Genomic DNA, 18,649 nt, shown 5'->3' with positions numbered 1-18,649 from the left:
CCACAGAAAAACCACAAGCGCAGATGCAGTCTATTTTTGTTAAGAGTTATTGGTTGCACAACTTTTTATTATTTATTTTTAAATATAATGCTTGCCCATTCTTTTTAAAGCATTGTTGTGCTAAACACAGCAGCGTTATCACCTTTGATTATAGCACCGCCTGTAGCCCTAGCTCTATATGAAGAGGTAAATTTGACAGAGTTAATTACTCACATCTCCTCATTAGTTTCCATCTCCTAACAAAATAGAATTAAGAAGAATTGCGTGCACTGGAGTAGAATCGCAGAAAGGCAGAAGTTGCAGGACTACGGCACAGCGCGGGGCTGGCTGCAGACAGCAGAAATGCACAGCAGGAGTGCCAAGTCCCTGGCACGTACAGGAAACACACACAGCTAATATTTTTTCCCACCCAGGTTTTTCAAATTCATTCAGAGAACGCTCGACCGAAGAAGAAGTTCAAAGGGAAAAGGGCACCTACAAGGACAAGGCAACAGCCAAAACGTCTCTTTCTGATGCTGAACCGAGAGGGTTGTTATTCCGCATATTGCACTTGTATTGTGAGATTAGCAAAGAAATAATAAGGTCAGTCCACGGGTGAAACTTCAGAATATGAATGATGAACAAATAAAGATCTCTGTAGAGACATCCTTGCTACATGCAGTTAGGGAGAAATTCACCTAAATATATCTACTCCTTATGTCCATTTGTCCCTTAAATTGCTGGGTTTGGACTTGGTGAAAAAGATGACAAAAAGCAGGAACACACAAGCGTTTGCAGCCGAAGCGTGTACCTCATACACCTCTATTCAAAGAAAGCATGTGAGATCACATGATGCTTTATCTGCATATTTTATATCCATGTTTACTGTGGCAACAAGGAAGTGTCTCTGAAATTACATTCAAGCTGCACTGAACATGCAGAACATTTACTCCGTCCAAAGCTAAACAGACCATTTCCGAGCAATAGGCAAGTTCAATGAGTGCAATATTCTCACAGAAGTATTTGTGGCTTGAGGTTTAGGCACATGCGGACACGGCTCATTTTATATATTATCTATAGACCCAAATTTTGCTTTAACGTTGATCTGGGCAAGATTTTCCAGTGTCTTTCCAGCTCCCACACACACACCTTTAACATTACCCGGCAAAGACACACAGCACGCTGTACCTAACGGATTTAGCGTAGTCTAAAAATCTGTCAGCTCAAACCAACACTCATTTCAAACCGCATCAATTTAAAACAAAATAAAACAGAATTTACGTTAAGAAAAAAATGATGCTAGAAAGGAAAAAATATACATAATAACAAGGCGATTGTTCTGAAGCCTTAGGAAGTTCCCCCGCACTAAAGCCTTTATCAGCGTTTATCAGCTTTTTCCTGGCAGAAGCTGCCGGCCGTACGCGCGCAGGCAGCTACTTTCTTTTTGCCCGTGACATCCCCGAGCGCGGACTAGCGCTTGTGCCTCGCTCCGGGCGACCCAGCGAGGCGGCAGACGGCGTTTAAGAGCGGAGCAGCGCAGCCGCGACCTTCAGGACCATCTCTCGAAACCAGGTTTTTGCAAGGAATCAAGGAGAAAAAAAACAACAAAAAATAACAAAACGATAAAAAAAAAAAATCATAAAAAAAAGCCAAATGCGAGCGGAGCCTGCAGTGCCCGGCGCTGCGCCCAGCTCAGCTCCCCGCGCCGCCCCGGCCGCCCCCTTACCGTGCCGCGCGCTCCTCGCCACCTGCCCGCCCATGGCGCCCACGCGCGCCGGCGCCCACGCGCGGCCCCGCGCGGCGCGGGCACGCGGCGCCCCCCGGCAAAGCGCAGCGCAGCGCAGCGCGCGCACACGCGTCCACGCGGCGCCCCGCGCGGGAGCCGCTGCCCCGCGGGAGCCGCCGCCGCCCGCTCCGCCCGCTCCGCCGCGGCAGCAGCAGCAGCAGCAGCAGCAGCAGCAGCGGGATCTGTCATGTTTATTTACATAAGAAGGAGGAGACTTCGCGTGGGCCCGAAATAGCTCGCAACGCCTTAGAGATGCCCCCCCCCCCCCCGCATGCACTTCCCGCAACGCCGGGCTGCAGCCTGGAGCAACGCAGCCCCGCAGTGCAAAACGCAGGGCACAAAGAATTTCATTATTAATAATAGTAATTATTATTATTATTTCAGCGGCACGTCTTTTTAGCGCTGGAGCAGCAGTTCTGCCGTAGACAAATCTCCGGGCAGCGCGTGCAGCGCTCCGGTGGCTTTGTGCGGATGGAGGTGGCTGCTTGCCTAGTTGTAAACCCAGCGGTACCCTGCTTCCAGGCAACCTTCAGAACAAAGCACGAGGTATTGCCAACTTCGCTGCAAATTGCACGAACTTATTTAGAAATCAGACGGCTTTGGCCATGGCAAACTTTGGCTGCACAGCGCTTTGGTCTCCTAGGGCAAAGCCCTGGAATAAATGGGAATGGCAAAAAAAAAAAAAAAGTGGAGAAAAAAAAAGGGGGGGGGAGAAAAAAAATTATTACCAGACATTGCTGCACCAGCGTCTTCCAACGGCCTCTGCTGGTTAATTATTAATTATTTAATAGCAAAGAAGTAGTGCTTGAAATGCAGAGTGGTTCGCCCCGGACTGTAATAATAAAAACGTTACCCCCCGTAAACTCTTTTGTGAGCGGCTCGCCTGCGCGGCTCGGCTACAATGTTTCCTGCTCTCCCGCCCATCACCTCGGCTGATGGATGAGGGCGAGCGCGGGGATGCGGAGGGCCCCCCTCGGCCGGCCCGCTCCACTCCGTGCCTCGCCTCGCCCGGGTGCGCTCCCTTCTCGCCGTGCCCACCGCCGCGCGCCCCTGCCCGCGCCGCACCTCCCTGCCCGCTGCTCTAAGGGTGAATTAACTCGCGCCGGGGGCATCCCGCCTGGCTGGCACGCAACTCGTTCGTGCAGCTTTACGCTCCGCCGCAGCCGCTCCGCGGAGGAGCGGGAGTCAAGCTCATCCAGCCTCAAAGCCCAGCTCTGCCGCCCAACTCTTACCATGGCGCTGGGCAATTCCTGCCATCTCACTGCCTCGCTTCTCTCACCTGGAAAGCGGCAAGCAAGGTTTCTCTCACCAGTGGTGTGAGGGTTATTGCTTAGGAGGGCTGGGCGCTGAGGGAGCTCAGCACTTCTGGAGGAGGAGGAAAAAAAAAAAAACACAAAAACCCAAAACACACACAACAGCAAAAAAAGCCCCAAACCAAAAAAGCACGGTCAGTATGTTTGTACTACAGCTGTGAAAATGAGAAACGCTGTGCCCCGAGTGTTTCGCGCTTGCTAGAAGAGCGCCTCCCAAGCCTACGGATTGGTAGCCAGGCGCCACCGCAGATGTTCTCCGTTAGCAGAGGCCCCGCTCGCGCCCGGGCTCCTCTGCCCATCCGAGGCGAGACTCACACCCGGGCCCCGGCGCCAAAAAAGAAGCTTTTCCCTAGATAAGCAGCACGCCGGCAGCGCTGAGCTCCTCCCTGCTCAAAGTCACACTCTGCAGATCTTATGGCAGCTTCTTGGCAGAAGAATCCTTTTTTTCTTCTTCTTTTTTTTCCTCCTTTCCCTCCCAGCCGATGCTGCATTTCTGGCAGCAGCGGGGCCGCGCTGGAGCGGACGGGCGCGAGGGCGCTCGACGCGGGCGCTGCACCGCGCCGGCTCGTCGCGGCACCCAACCCTGCCCCAAACGCTTGGGGGCCTACAACACCCGCAAGGACGTTTCTGGTTCAGCTCCTCACCGCTTGGGCTGACGGCAAAGGCACCACGTTCTCACCCCATGAACACATTCACGCCGAGGAATGAAGCTTTTTGTAGGCATTCAACCTGCAATTTTCTCCCTCACCTTCTCATCTCAATTCTGCTTTCCATCCTTACCTTAATCTTGCTACAGCTCTGTGAATAATTGACTTGTTGATTCACTGCCTCAACCAAGAGATTGCTAGGGAAAGAAATACAGCATTTCGTGTTGCCCAAAATGAACGTTTTTGTGTGCCTCACTGCACAAAATGTTTCTTTAACTTAAAATGAAGCATTTTATTTTCAGAGTTATTTTTACCTCTTTTTTTCAATCCAGCCCTGAAGTGACATCTCCCAAAAAAAAAAAAAATTAAGCACTTTGTTTTGAATATACTGAGAGGAAATTTTTGAATTTTTATTTTTTTAGATTATTTTATTGTTTGTAACTTATTGGCTCTGTTTGTTTGTTTGAGGGGGAGGACGGAGAGGGCAGATTGCCAGAATGAGTCATCCAGCCTGGCAGGAAATCGTAAACAATTTCAGTTCATTTAAAAATTGCGTTTTGGGGGAGAAAAATCTAGCACCCCCGAAACTTCACTCAGTAAAGTGGAATAACTCCCGAGGGACGCACCCCCGAGGAGCCACAGTAGTTAAATCGCCTGTCTGCCCCCTTCTGTGATAATTCCTCAAGGATCGTTTGACATACGGCAAATCTTTCCATACAACCACGTCACGCTGGAGCTTCTTTCTGATTTGCTCTTATCACCTTCAAGTCTCTTTTGGATGTTGCCGTTTTCCAAATTTCTCTTCAGCCTTTGTGTTTCTGATTCTCTAGACACAGAGAAAAACCTATCTCATAACTGTCTATGCCGATACCCTCCAGGTCCCCTTGGATTATTTCTCCATCCTTGCTGATACTGGCAAGGCCCATTTTGGCATCAAGTATAAACGTCAATAATATCACCATTTGCTCTTCCTTCTAAATTATTGATGAAGGTATTAAGGCTGGCCCCAACAGAAACCCAGCCCCTAAATCCATATCCATCCGGCAACAGCATCCAGCAGCCTCTCAGGCCGAGCGGCAACGTTGCTCTCCGAGCAGATATGAATCTGCTGCAGGAGTATTTTGAGACAATGTCCTATCTTGCTAAATATATTTTTTAACCGCAAGATTAGGTTGGTGCGGCTGCAGACAAGCGCTGGAGGAAAAACGGTCCTGGGGCTGCTGTGTTAGACTAAACCCCGGGAGCTCTCGTCTCTTCCAGGCTTTCGGCAGCGTTGCGCGGCCCAGGTCCGTCCCGCCGGCACGGACACGGCTCCGACACCGAGCAGGCTCGGCTGCCCCGCGGGGAGTCCCGCTGCCCGCGGCATTACCTACAGCGAAAGGGAGGCAGCACGGTCCGAGGCAACGTTCCTTGTGCAGGAGCAAAGCAGAAAGGGACACAGAGGCGGGAAAGGAGGGGCGACGAGCAAGCCACCCCAGGCAGATGGCAGATAAGATTATACATAGGCCAGGGCAGGAAAACACAATTCCAGTCCATGCGAGTTGCGCACAACTAAAACTCTTTGGGCGTTGGATTTGGCTCTATGGAAACCAGAAGTTTACTCTTCCCAAACAAGCAATAAAACCTCCCTCGATGGGGGTTTAGCCCAGTTTAATGGTGCTGCACGTGGAGACGTCTCTACAAGAGGTGGCCTAAAAGGTCTCCCTGAACATCAGTACGGGGAGAGGAGGGAATGGCTGAACTTAATCTGATATTTGCCAGGGACAGGGAGTTTTCCCTTAATGATTTTTATGTTTAAAAAGGTGCCAGCAACTTCCCTATTCTCACTTGCATTGACTTCATGGTGAGAAACAGCTTGACTAAAAATTGTCCCTTTTCTCTCAACACAGTAGCTCTGTGCAAGCAGCTGGAGATCATCTAGGAAGCTGGGAGAATTTGGGCAAATATATTCTCAGGTCTTTTTTTTCCCCAACACAACTCTTACTGCGATTAGGGAATAAACCTCACCTGTACAGAAAGCAGGCTTCCTCCAGGAAACGCTGCCACTGTAACCGTAGACGGAAAACCATGTCCTCAACAGGAAAGGATCAAACAGAAAACTTCTCGTTAGCCTGTGCTAGTGCACAGAGTGCAGGGACCAGAGGTGGGAAATCTTATATTCTAAGCACCCTTTTAACATTAATTTCTTGTCGTTAATGGAGGCGGCTTAGACCAAAGATGCCTGTCTGCTTTTGTTTCTTTATGTCACACAAAGATACAGATACTGCCCTAACCTAACAAAAAAAATTCTCTTTTCAATTGATGTTTATGCAGCCACTTGAGAATACAATGAGTTACATAATTATTAAATATTATTATAAAGCTGCAGTTCTGGATGAAAGCCTAGTCTCGATGTGTAAATCAAGTATACTTAAAATCCTGGCTGAAATGCTTAAAAATAAAAAGTTCTCTCTTGTACCTACAAACTACAGCAGCGCAGCTGTCAGCCTAGCTGCTCACGTACCACAGTACGGAGCTCTGCACCCAGCAGGATGGGGACTTCAAGGATGGGGAGATCTTTGCGCCGAGCGTGCTCCTCACCTTGGGACTGGACGTGAGCGAGACATCAGTCTCGCTTGCCTCTGTGGCAGGAGCCGCGGCGGCTCAGCAGTGCACGCCGCCTCTCCGCAGCAGCGCGATGAAGACATCGGCGAGGTATTTTAATGTGCGCCCAGGAGGCGGACTTCACGTAACGGCGAGTTCAGCGGGATCGGAGGGCGGTTTCGACAGCCCGGCGGTACGCAGCACAGTACGCGTTACCGTGTTTAGGCTGTTCTCACCCCTGCTTCTCAGGGCAGCAGCTCCCCACGCGGGGCGGTGGTCGCCCGCACCAGCCCCGTGCCGGGGGGCGCCCGGCTCACGCGAAGCCGGAGCTGCAACGAGCCTCCACCAGCGACTCAAAATACGGAAGGTATCAGAAAAGAAATTAATGCCACAAAAGCGCCCCCTCCTCCTCGAATGGTTTTGCACCATCGGGGCTGATGCGGTTAAGAAAAAAACCCCACGGAACAACACAAGGCAGCAGAGCCCGGAAACGGTAACATTCAACATAACAAACGCCTTGTACTACAGCATTGCGTGGGGCTAACCAGTTCTTCCGAAAAATAATTTTTAAACCGTACAGAAAACCTGTGTATGGTCTGGGGCAAATATCACCCAGAATTTGCCAAAAGCTCACTCCTCAAGCAAAAATACCTTGCTGTACGTGATACCTACTCTGCCTCCAAATGCCTCTAGTTCTCACTTTTTTTTTAATATAAACTAAATGAACATTAATTTGTTAGCCTCTCACTGTCATTTCCAAATACCTTTTCAAGACCAACACTTAAAAAGAAACTTAGACCTATCCAAGTGTAACAAGAAAATGAAGATAAAGGCAAGCAAATCATCAGAAGAAACGCCATAATTTAAAAAACAAAGAAATGGTGATTTATAACATTCACCTAATGAAGCTGACTTTTGCTTTGAGAGCAAACATAAGAAACTTTAGTCTCCTTTGTGGTTCTATATTCAAGCAAAGCTTTTCTTAAATAAGTCGCATTTGAATATCCTCATTTTGGCTCTGATTATGGACATGGCATAATGACAGCATGGCAGGACTGAGAAATCTGCTAATAGCCACAGAACTGGGCCCAAAATAGCTGTTTTGAAACTTAGGACAGTATCATTCCTTGTGATACTGCATATGATAATCTTTAGTGGCACGAACATGTAATATTTTTTCAAGTAGAGCTACAGGGAATATTTGTATAATATATAAATATATTGCATAAAGTAGCTCATTTACAGGAGACATCCAAATCTGCACGGAAAAATTAAATCACCACCTGAAATTATCACCTGAAGTTATCAGCACTTTTATGGTGCTTTCATTTTAATATGTGAATGTTGGGCAAACAGTACATTTGTTTCCACAACATTCCTGTAAAGGGTGGTATCTCCATCTGAGCTAGAGCAGCAGATTTCACTTTTTTTTTTTTTTTTTTTTTTGCAAAGAATTAAACACAGATCTTGCGCACAACAGGTTAATTCACTGTAGCAATCCTAAAGCGATGCCCTGGCTGGCTGGAAAGAGCCCAGGCAGGATCTCCGTGGGAAAAGGTGCAAGGGGTAAATCGGGCCATCGGAAAGCAGCGGCACTCGGGTGCAAATGCAGGTTAGGCAGCCACCTCCGGCTCTGGCAGCTGCCGACTTTCGAGAGCTTGGCATCGGAAGCTCAGTAGTGTTCTCCTGCTGTACATATGTAATTTCTAAAGGATTTTCCCAGCAAACACTGCGACGGGAGAGAATAACCTCTGTGCTTTCTGTTCCACCCTTTCCGAGAAAAGCCTCTTGCTTGCACGCACCGATGTTTGTGACCGAACCAAAGCACCAGCTGTTTGTGGTGTCAATATTAGCCCAGCACAGAAACAGTATTACCTGCAGCCCTCACCCTGCCAAAAGCCCTTCAGCGAGGGAGGCGAAGGGCAGCCGGCTCCCAAAGAAACTTCCCGCGCTGGAGAGACGGGCGAGCAGGGCCACGTTTCCACAGGACATCGTCGTTCCCCCCCTCACCGTGCACATCCCGGCCCAAATTCGCAGTTCGGCCTCGGAAGCGTTCCCGGGGCCGCAGCGGGCAATGAGTTTTGGATCTTCAGCTTAGCAACATAGGATTTAATCAGGACAAAACCAGAGCTTTACCTCCTCTAAATGCCACTTGTTCAGGACCTAATTCAGCAAAGCACTAAGCAGATGAACATGTAAATACTCTGCTGAGCAGAGCAATGGTTGCGTCCCCCCAGCCACTCCTCCATCTGACATCCCAATTTCCAATAGGAGGGATCAGAACTCAGTAGGACAAACTTCACAAAATTACCAGATGCATAAAAATATCTGTCTGCATTCACCACTACAGCATCTAGACTGTCTCTGACCTACCACAGCTTCTTCTGATCTGCAAACTTCTGCAAACCAAAACAGCTCCGACTCTGCCATTACATTCTCTTCCTCCCATGTACCATGCCTTCAATCCAAAGGTCTTTTTCTTTCTCTTTTTTCCCTTCCCCGCAATCTTTGTCTCAGCATCCTCTTCTGTGCCACCCACACACTTGGAGAGAAAAGAGCAGACCAATCTGGCAGGCTCAAATAATAATAAAATATAAGAAAAAAATTCATTTTCTGGCCTAAAAGACTCCTTTGTATTTTTATCTGGAGAGAGCAATCAAATCTCTTTTCCCTTCCCCAAGAACCCAGTGGAAGGGAGATATCTCCCAAGGTCTTGTGCTCTCACAAATCAGCCCAGACAAGAAGGACGGGGAAGGGCAACAGGAGCACTGAACTTGTTTTGAATAGTGCCTTCTTCTAGCACCAAGCGCCAGTTGAAAATACTCATTTTACAAGGTGGGGTTTGAGGAGTCAGTTTTCTTGTTTGCTTTTCTCGGAAAGGGCTGAGGAGAAGCTCTGCTGCCTCGAGGCTCATTAACCAGCCAGGCGGTTGGTGGTGCCCGAGGGCCGGCTGCTCCGGCCAGGCACGCAGCCGCTGCGGGAAACGGCATCGCAAGAAGTGACACAAGAAGGGCGGCCGGATGGGTCTGCACGTCCGCGGGCAACACGCACCTCTGCGACGCCAAAACCACGTTCGTGGCAGCTACCCAGTAGGGTCCCGATCCTGCAAGCTCATTGGCATGCACAAAAATCCGCTCTGACGTAGAGCATCTCGTGACACTGATGGCACACAGCACGGTGATACAGTCCAGGCATGTGGAAATAATCACCGGCCCGGAACCCAGGGTGACTGACTTTTTCCCATTCAACATATGTTTTGCTTAGATGCCTGCTTCTTCCCACTCTTCTTTCTCTCCATCTCCCAAACTATTATTTGTTCTTGGTGGAAAACAGGAAGATATCTTTAATACAGGCACGTTAGAGGTTAAAGCAAACCTACTTGGGCAACTAAAAATGGTTAGCCAGGATATAAACAGATTTTATTAAATTCACATATTCCTAACAAGAGCCAGAATCTGACCCCTCCACAATTAGTAACTAAATAGATAAAATACATCTGAACTCTCTTCAGCCTGGGATGCAAAAAATAACATTTGAGATTCCTACATAAAATTAGAACCGAGGAAGTTGAGTTTCAATTAAGGTATAAACATCGTTTGTTGGGACCAAAGTATGCTCCACAGGATGATTCAGAGCCTCTATAGCTATTTGCCTCCTTAGGTGAGCTGAGAGCCATATCCCAGACTAGTAAAATTAGCAATAACTTCAGCAGAGTTGCAACATCAACCTAACCAGCGTCTCTCCTTCTGTGCCAAGTGACCTTAACTGTGCTGTTCTTGTGATCTGGAGATGTTTCAGGCCTTATCTGCACAAAAGCATTTTACCTGTACAGCTACATCTGTATGGAACTCAAAAACACCACGCTTCATCTGGCACAGCTACACCAGCAAAAAAATCTTTGATAAAAATCACAGCTACAAAATGATGATTTTTGTCACTGTGGCTTTGAAAGCCAAGGTAGCCACACAGACAAAATGGCTATTTTCAAAGGTTTTATTAACACAGTTACAGCAACAGAGACACCATAATGCAAATGAAGTTTTTAGCTAAGCTTAGACCAAGTATCCAACTGACAGCTCTGTTGAAAGCAAATATTCACGTTTCTCTTTAGAAGCAGGAAATCAGCCATGCTCTTTGCCACGTTTCTGACCTATCAGAGACACAAGTGGAAGCTTTCATGACTCCTTTTGCCTCATTACTTCAGGAGCCAGTACAAAATCCTTGGTGGCAGCAGCATGCCCTTACCCTGGGGAGACCGTTGCTCTTCCCCAACGTAATCCCCATTTAGCTCTTACCCAGCCTTCACATCTGAAGAAAAAACCTTTGACACTGACAGCTGACGCTCACTGTTCTCCTTCATCAAATTACGCTGTGACTCACTCCTGATTCACATACAATGTACTGACATTTCCAAGACCTCATGAGAAGTATAATTGTGGTCTCACTCCCACTTTGGAGACTATTTCCCCTGTGGCCAACGGAGTTTGTCTGGAGCACAGGAGAACAGAACATTGTTCATTAATACCTAGCAGCCTAGAAGTATAAATCTTATTCCTTGTTTCTAAATTAAGATAGGAACATTAGACATGGGGCATGAAAAGATTAGTATCCCTGCATGTTTAATGTTAACTGGGTAGGTCTGTACGTTACATGGATGTGATGCTATTTCAGATGATGGCCCTTTTAACAGGTAGAAGTCTACTCAACATCCATATGTTATGCAGTTTATGATCTCCTCAGATAGAAGTTTTTGCTTCCAGTTTGACCCCACTGAAATCTGTCAAGGCAGAGGTTTATTTAACAATATATATGAGATTTGGGCAACCAATATCAAAATGGCCCAAACGATCACCCTCTCAGTCAGCTGTTCTTGTGGTGGGGAGCAGTCTGGCTCCAAGACTACAGGGTTTCTTTCCTGGACCTTCTTTCTCAGTATAGTTGAGGCAAACCCAAAAATCAGTAGCCTGTGCTTCTTTCCATGCAACCCTTACAGCATAATGTTGGTCCCCTTTAGCTATCTGCTGCTTTGCAAGTTTGGGAAATGTATAACTTCCTAACCTCGAAACTCAAGCAACAAGGAAAGGCATCTTCATTTAATACCTCATTTCAGATTCTAGCAAACAGAAGCAATGTCTCTACCACACAGCTGGGATACGGTCTTACACTTACGTGAGTAAGACCATAGTCTGGGCCAATGCTTGTCTGGATTTAGACAACTTGAGTTGAGAAAGGAGACTTGGAAGACATTGAAAAAAAAAAGTGAGTGGGACAGTTGTGCAGAGACGTACTGAAATATTTAAGAGAGATGGGCATAATAAAGAGCAAAAAGACATTTTTGCTGGCTCATGAAAATGAAACATATGTAGGGCTTAATCTGCTATGAGTGAAATCAATGAGAATTTTGCCAGTGAAGCAAAAGCAGAAATGGAAACAACATCTGACAATTGCTACGTTAGACCCATACAAATTGCTTTAGTTAATAGCCTGTGCACTGGGTAGATAATATACCATACGCAGTGGATGATTTTAAGCTTCTGTTTTCACACTATGAGGGTGTCATGATCTGGGGAGTTTTGAAGCTTGTAAAGGCTGCTTATGCAGAGTCATAGTTGGAAAAAGATTTTCCATTTAGATAGTCATGGTAAATCTATAAAGACACCAAATAAAAGAACATGAGAGGAAAAAAGATAAAAATACAACATAGAGATTAAGTTATATGCTCAAGAACAGAAAAGAATTTGGATAAAGTTTTTTGTAAATAATTTATTGTTCAAGTAGCCCTCATAAACTTAAGTTGTTGGAATGTAAATGAAAAGTATTTCTGCAAATTATTAATATTGGGAACTGACTATATAAATCCCAGAGGCCAGTTGCTTAGTTGGTATAAATCAAAGCATCTGGCCTTGTATCTTTGAGATCATAATGAGATGGCTGCAGAGCAGTCAATATGGAAAGCATGGTATTTAGAAACTAATATCTCTCTGGGTACAGAACACAATGAAGATAAGACAGAACAGCAAAACAGGACTTGACTGTCATATCCAAATCCAGGGATACTCAGTGGATTAGTTGTGCAGGCTGCAGACCCACTCTGGGAGACAGCAGCAGAACAGCGTAATGCAGAGAGAAATCTGTGTAGCAGCCCAGAAACAAGAAGGGGAGCAAGAAATAAAACAAGAAGTAAAACAAGAAATAAAGGGGTGGGGGCACATTTCAGAAAGCTCTCAGCTCCCATTTAGCTGGCAACCAAAGAGGTCAGATTTTCTAAAGAGCTCAACAAGTCAGGCACCAACCTTTTTCCCAGGTAGATGTACAGATATTGAACTCCTGGAAGCATGGCAGATCCTTGGAAACATGGCCCTCCATGCCCCACTCCCACCAAGGATACTCTTTAGAAATCAAAGATTTTGCTCAATGGATTTTAAGCACAGATTCCTACTGAGCAAGGCTTTGTGCATCTTTATTTTTAAAGGACCCTCATTCTAATGAATCTGAGTTTGAACTAGTCTGCATCTTGCTATAGGTTTTTCCAGCCTTTCACATTTTACCGTTGGCAGCAATGGTGATTCATCTGGCACATACACAGACCAAGCTCTGGGCCAAAGAGGCTGTCAGACGCACCACCCCAAGGGCTGCAGTTTCGCAGATGCATGGGAAACACCTAACGACCACAGAAGGAAAGAGCCTGTACAAGTCCTCATCTCTCTCACCAGCCGATATTTTAGAAGCCTCCAGTGGCAGGACTGAGAAGATACTCAGCAATGTGTTAGTCCCTAGACATATCTATTTTGTCATTATTCAAAGTTCAATTTAGAAGTTTCAAAACTGAGAATTGCACAACTGTATACTCATTGATATTCTTAAAAATGATGCGCTGTATCTTTCCTGAGTTTTCACTTACCAGGAGATTTAGCTGACTCTGAAGGCCACACAACTACCGCTTACACTAGCGTGAAGGCTGACAGAAACATTTAACAAACAGAGGTAACCTCATGGCAAAAGAAGATGCCGTATTGCTGAGACATGAAGATATCATCATATGCTCAGCACAAACTCAGCATATCTCCAATAATAATGAGCACAGGCAAACAAAGCTTCCGTTTCAGCCAGCAGCGCAGGATCTACTCATGCAGCTTCTCTCCCTGGGGGCTGTGGCAGGGAGGCAACTGCAGACAAGTCTCTACTGATAACAGGGGCAACCCATCAAGTTCAACTCCCCAGCCAGGAGGAGGAAGACAAGCTTCAAAACAAAGAGTATTTTCCAAGATTCACATAGCAAAGACAGGTAATTCAAAAGGAAGCAAAGAACCGGGATAATAGGAAAGGTGTGTCACCTTCCAAGGTCACTCATATGCTGCCACTAAAATGACATCTGATAACCTTTATCCATGTGGCATTTATATCATCACAACGCAATTCCACCACAGTGAAATCTCTACAGAGCTGCAAAGATCAAATGGACCAAGAAAACAAAATTATGTAATTGCTACACCACTACTTTCTCCACAATAAAATTCCAGACTGTTTGGCAGACTGCATTGCTCTCCACTTGCTGTCCTTTCAGATGTCTGCACTGTATAGGTTCACTGAGGTCTTCAAGGCTGGATTATCCTCCACTCACCCTGAACAACTAACCTGTGGGCAAGCAGCAGAGCAATATCAAGCCACAGCAGCTAGATTCAGGTCTAGAAATTCAGGGCAGCCAAATCTGAGGTTAGGTCCTGCTCTGGGAACTGCATGTGTTATAGGTGTTGCCACAGTTTACAACACTTGGATGCAACAGGCTCAGATATCATCATTTTCTAAATCTGCCTAGCAGATGTTGTGTATGTGCACAACCCTCAAGCCTCTGCCATCTGTTTCCTACCTAATAAGTCAGGTGTTCATGTTTTTTTATTCAAAAGAATAAAACATGTGTGGGGGAGGTTATCTTCAGTTAGTTTCTGTACTCTTACTATCTCAGTGCAAAATATTAGAAATTTCCCCCCAAAATTTCTGAAGCAGTAAGTGGAATGATTTCCCCTTACTCATGTCTGAAAAATTACACAGTAGTGATAAGAGGGTGAATTGGCAGCACATACCATGGAGACTGACACCACGTGACTTTTTTCTTCTTAAAAGGAACGTGAAAAGTCACAACTGAGAGGCAGAAAGCTCGACACCAGGAGGGGTGTGGAGGAGGGAGCAGTAATGCTGGGTGAATACTGACATCTGAACAAGGCTTGCAAAGCCGGGCACGTGGCAGACGGGTCTGAGCCTGTGCCTTTGAGGACCTCAGAGAGCCATCCCTGACAGCGCACTGCCAAGAAGCAAACAACATGTTAATGGACCATCGCTGGTGACAGACCAGCTGTGCCTTTTGGCAAGTTCCTCATTGCCAGCCTCAGAGAAAGGACAGTCGCTGCAAATCTCATGTGATCCAGCTCAGCATCTTTCCTGAATACTGTGCATGTCCTGGAAGTTTCCCTGCTGCAGCAGATTCTTTTGCAATTTCTTCACATTAAAATAGTATTTGTAGCATTTAAAGTTTTTTTAAGTATGGTTTTAAAACTATCTTAAAGTTAAGATGCAAAAATCGAACAGCCTGTATTCCTCTCTTCATTGACCAAGCCATACAACACGGCCACGACACTGCAATTCTCCCTCAACCAGACCATAGTAAATAGCTTTGCAGTGCCTTCAAATATTCAGAGAAACATTACTGATAACATAAACCCACCATACTTGGAATTCAGTTTTATTCACCACTGATAGATGCTCAGACAGGCAAAACTGTGCTAATAGGAATGTTTGGAGAAAGTATATTACCCATCCAAAAACAGGCAGCTACAATCATCCAACCAGTAAGTAAAAACAATATCCTGAAGAGATCTGTCACACGCCTGGGGAGGCGAGCAGCAAATGAATACTCATGACTAACAGGTCAGAAGCAGTTAATTGTTTACCAGGAGCATCCAAACAGCTTCAGATAACAAACATGTACATAAACATCTCAGATTGCTCATAGGCAATTACGAAACAGAAAATGGGATAACTCAGACAAATAAACTGTTTACTGCAAACAATTCATCCAGTTAGAGCTGCAGTTGCAAGGCACAGGGAAACCTGTCGTGTTTCCCAAGCTGGGGTAACCTTCTGCAAGGCTGTCAGCATCCCTGGCTTCTCTGCTCATGCTCTTAGTGAAATGACAACTTCAAGGGTGACTTATCTGTGATGTGAAAATGGAACTGGATCAAGAGGACCTCTTTTCCTAGGAGTCACCCACACAGCAACTTTAGCCAACACATGCCATCTCCAGCACCCAGGGGAACTCTGAAGGATGAGCAACTGTCAGCAGCAATGAACTCTTCCAAACACAGCTGTAAGCCCTGGTAAGAGTTACAAGGCTTGCTCCGTGCCCAGCCCACAGAAGATGCACAGTTGCTACAGCACCAACTCGAACAGCACCTCACACTTTTCACTGTGCTCCCACCATCACCTGCTGGCAAATATGACTAACATACTCTCTTGCTTTGAAGCTTAAGAAAAGAGCTCTTTCAGGATAGACCATGCTCTGGTGGATACCAAGCCAGACCAGGGCTGTGGAGGGAGGCTGGGATCTCACAGGTCATTCATCGCTCCTCTCTCCCCATAGAGCAGAGTCCCCCCACATGCCCACATTCCCCAAAGCCAGGAGCCTGCCTTCCTTCTCTGTCTCCAAACCAGCCTTTCTCCACTGCTCTGTTGCTCTGAGGGTTGGACAGAGATGCACAAGGTCATTCCTACCACTAGTCTATCCAAGAAGGAGTCAAAGAAAAGCCCTGGAGAGAAGGGCTTTCTCCTCCTAACGTTAGGAGGGTTGGCAGTGGGACAGCAGCTGCTGTCAGAGCACTTGCAGCTCGTTACATGTTCCCTCCTTCTTCTCTCCTGAGTCAACTGCCTTTTTCCATTTGTGAAGCAGAGCACTGCTTGCTAGGTCATAAAAAAGGGAGACAAGGAAACTATAAACACACCACGAAACTGATGCATCAGCCCAGGTGGGTTTGAGTTGCATGGGTCTGTGCTTCAGTCTGCTCTGCACTTTTATGCAACACTCTGCCAAGGCTCAATAAATAACTAATAGCATAACAGATCCCTCATTCAGCTGCCCATCAGTAGAGGGAGATTGCTGTAAACCACACCAGACCGTCTCTCAAGGGGCCATGCCTGTCATAGACACCTGGGAGGACAACATATAGTCAAAAGTTTTCTTGGCTCAAACTGGTGAGAAGAGCAAGCTATTCCGCTCAAGTCAAGAACAATCAGTTTGCTCTCTGAGCACAACAGCCTTGCAAAGTCCCACTAGATCTGCTTCAAAATGCAAGGAAGCATTCTAGGTGTTACCAAGGAAAATGCTATCAGTTTCAGGGGGAACATCAGGAAAAAGAAAAAAAATCAGAAGGAGAAAATTGAGGACACAGAGCTGTTTGCATCCAATCTGCAGATGCTACACTGCTGCCATTTCTGTAATTGCCTGCAGATCAAAGGAATGGTGGTGGCCATGACAACTCTTCACCTCCCTTCTGTCCACCCTCCCAAGAAAGTTTATGAAAAATCACAAATGGCTTGTCTCACAGAGGGAGGAAAAGGGGCCACACAGAGCATTGACCTGTGGGGAGATGGCACATGGGACACAGAGCCCTGGGCAAGCGGAGAAAAGGGACACACATTCCCTGTGTTAAGCCAAGGGATGCAAGGAGCTTCCGAAACACAGGATGCAAGGGTGGATCTTTGTGGGAGGAATAAAAGGAGAGAGATAACTGCTGTGTATGCAAGGCTCTTTGTCTACGTGTGCACAGCACTCCAGTATAGAAACGTAAAGACCAAACAGGTGTTGGGCTGTTTAACATGCTTCCTTTTGCTGTTAACGTTGCTACAATCGGTTCCAACGACTCTTCAGGCCTTTGGGAGCAGCACCAGGGACAGAAACCTTTCACCGCCCAGTCTGCCAAGCACAGGGTAGCATTTGCAAGCAAAGACCACAAGAAATAGCTAGCTGCTTAAGTGCAAGATACAGGAAGGCCAGCATGAGGGTTGTCTACCCTCAGCACCGCCCAGCCTAGACTTTTTTTCTTTTTTTTTTTCTTTTTTTTTAAATCTATCTTATACACAGCTGGATTCAATGAACATCTTTCAGAGGGTCAAGTTCAGGTTTCCCAAATTCACAGCAGCATAAAACCATATGAGTAATCCTTGTTTCCAACAGCCCCTGGATGACACTGCAAGACAACAGCACACCATGCTGAGCCTACTTCCAGGCACACGTTTCTGACTTGGGCTCTTTCCACTTCCTCCCGCAAACAACAGGGTAGGTGGTTTAGTGATATTATTCATAAGCAGATCTGCCTTGAGGTGATAAAAACAAAAACAAACAAACAAAAAAAATCCCCCAAACCACATATGCAGCACAGCCCTTCCTTTGCTCTAGTGGCTTGTAAGAGGTGGGCACACTACCAGCAGTGGTTATGTGAGGGAACTTAAGTGACAGCAAAAATGGCATGGCAAGACCTGGGGGGGGAGGGCAAGCTGCAGGGTGATGCCCTGGTGTTCCCAAGATGCCACCTCTCCTTGAGCATCAAAACCTGTGGGTGCTGAACACTACAGAGCAGTGACATTTAGATGAAAGGTTTAAAAACCTCACTGCAAGGGAAAAAAACATTTTTTTTTAACCTTGCTTTTCAGGCAAGTGAGTTTAGCGGTTAGTCTCAGCGAGGTTACTTTCTACACCTCTGCAGTGTGTACTTCCATTACAGATAGCCAAAGAACCCCAAGACCTACAGCTTCATTTGGGAAATGAGCAATAAGAAGCAAGAGGGGCAGACCCAAGAGATACAAAACCTATGGAAAATGCCTGCCCTGTTTTCACAGCCAGAATAGACCGGGGCCAACCTCTGAGCTCTGAACTCAGAGATGTTTCTCACACTTTCATACAACTGAAAACACTGTGTGCCAGAGAAAGAACAGCCATATGTTTTGTTAGATCCCACAGGTGCTGAATATTTTACAGCTTAAGAGACGAAGGTACTCAGTACCTTAAAAATACATAAATGCTTCTACAGCTGAAAGTAATCAAGACAAAAATCTGCAGTTATAACACTGAATATACAGCTCATTCTAGCTTCGTCCTAAACTTGCTTGCTGCCTGCCTTGAGACAAACCAGGCTGCAGAATCACAGAAGAAAGAAGCTAAACAGATACATAAAGATGCTACTCGATCCGACTGAAGCAGGATCAGAGAGGGAAGGGACTGTTACTGCTCGACACCTTGTGCCTTGAACACCTTCCTCCTGATCTGCTAAAATCTCTGCCACATCTTTCACCTA

The 18,649-nt window shown here is 46.4% G+C and overlaps 1 protein-coding gene across 2 annotated transcripts in view; it reads right to left on the bottom strand.

Annotated features, from left to right (window-relative positions):
• The window catches only part of NEURL1 (neuralized E3 ubiquitin protein ligase 1), a 123,910-nt gene that overhangs the window by 90,004 nt on the left and 15,257 nt on the right, over positions 1–18,649 (bottom strand). The window contains exon 1 of one of the 2 annotated variants that reach the window (XM_067300206.1): positions 1,706–1,753. The exons of the other annotated variant lie outside the window; for it this stretch is intronic. Within the exon in view, the coding sequence (XP_067156307.1) occupies positions 1,706–1,739 (34 nt within the window). The 5' untranslated portion in view covers positions 1,740–1,753. Of the gene's footprint in view, positions 1–1,705; positions 1,754–18,649 lie in introns of those variants that run through there. 2 annotated transcript variants of the gene reach the window in all.

Source organism: Apteryx mantelli, chromosome 7 (assembly GCF_036417845.1).
Source record: "Apteryx mantelli isolate bAptMan1 chromosome 7, bAptMan1.hap1, whole genome shotgun sequence".
NCBI lineage: Eukaryota > Metazoa > Chordata > Aves > Apterygiformes > Apterygidae > Apteryx > Apteryx mantelli.
Note: the sequence above shows the minus strand (reverse complement) of the source record. Positions and strands in the feature narration are given on the sequence as shown.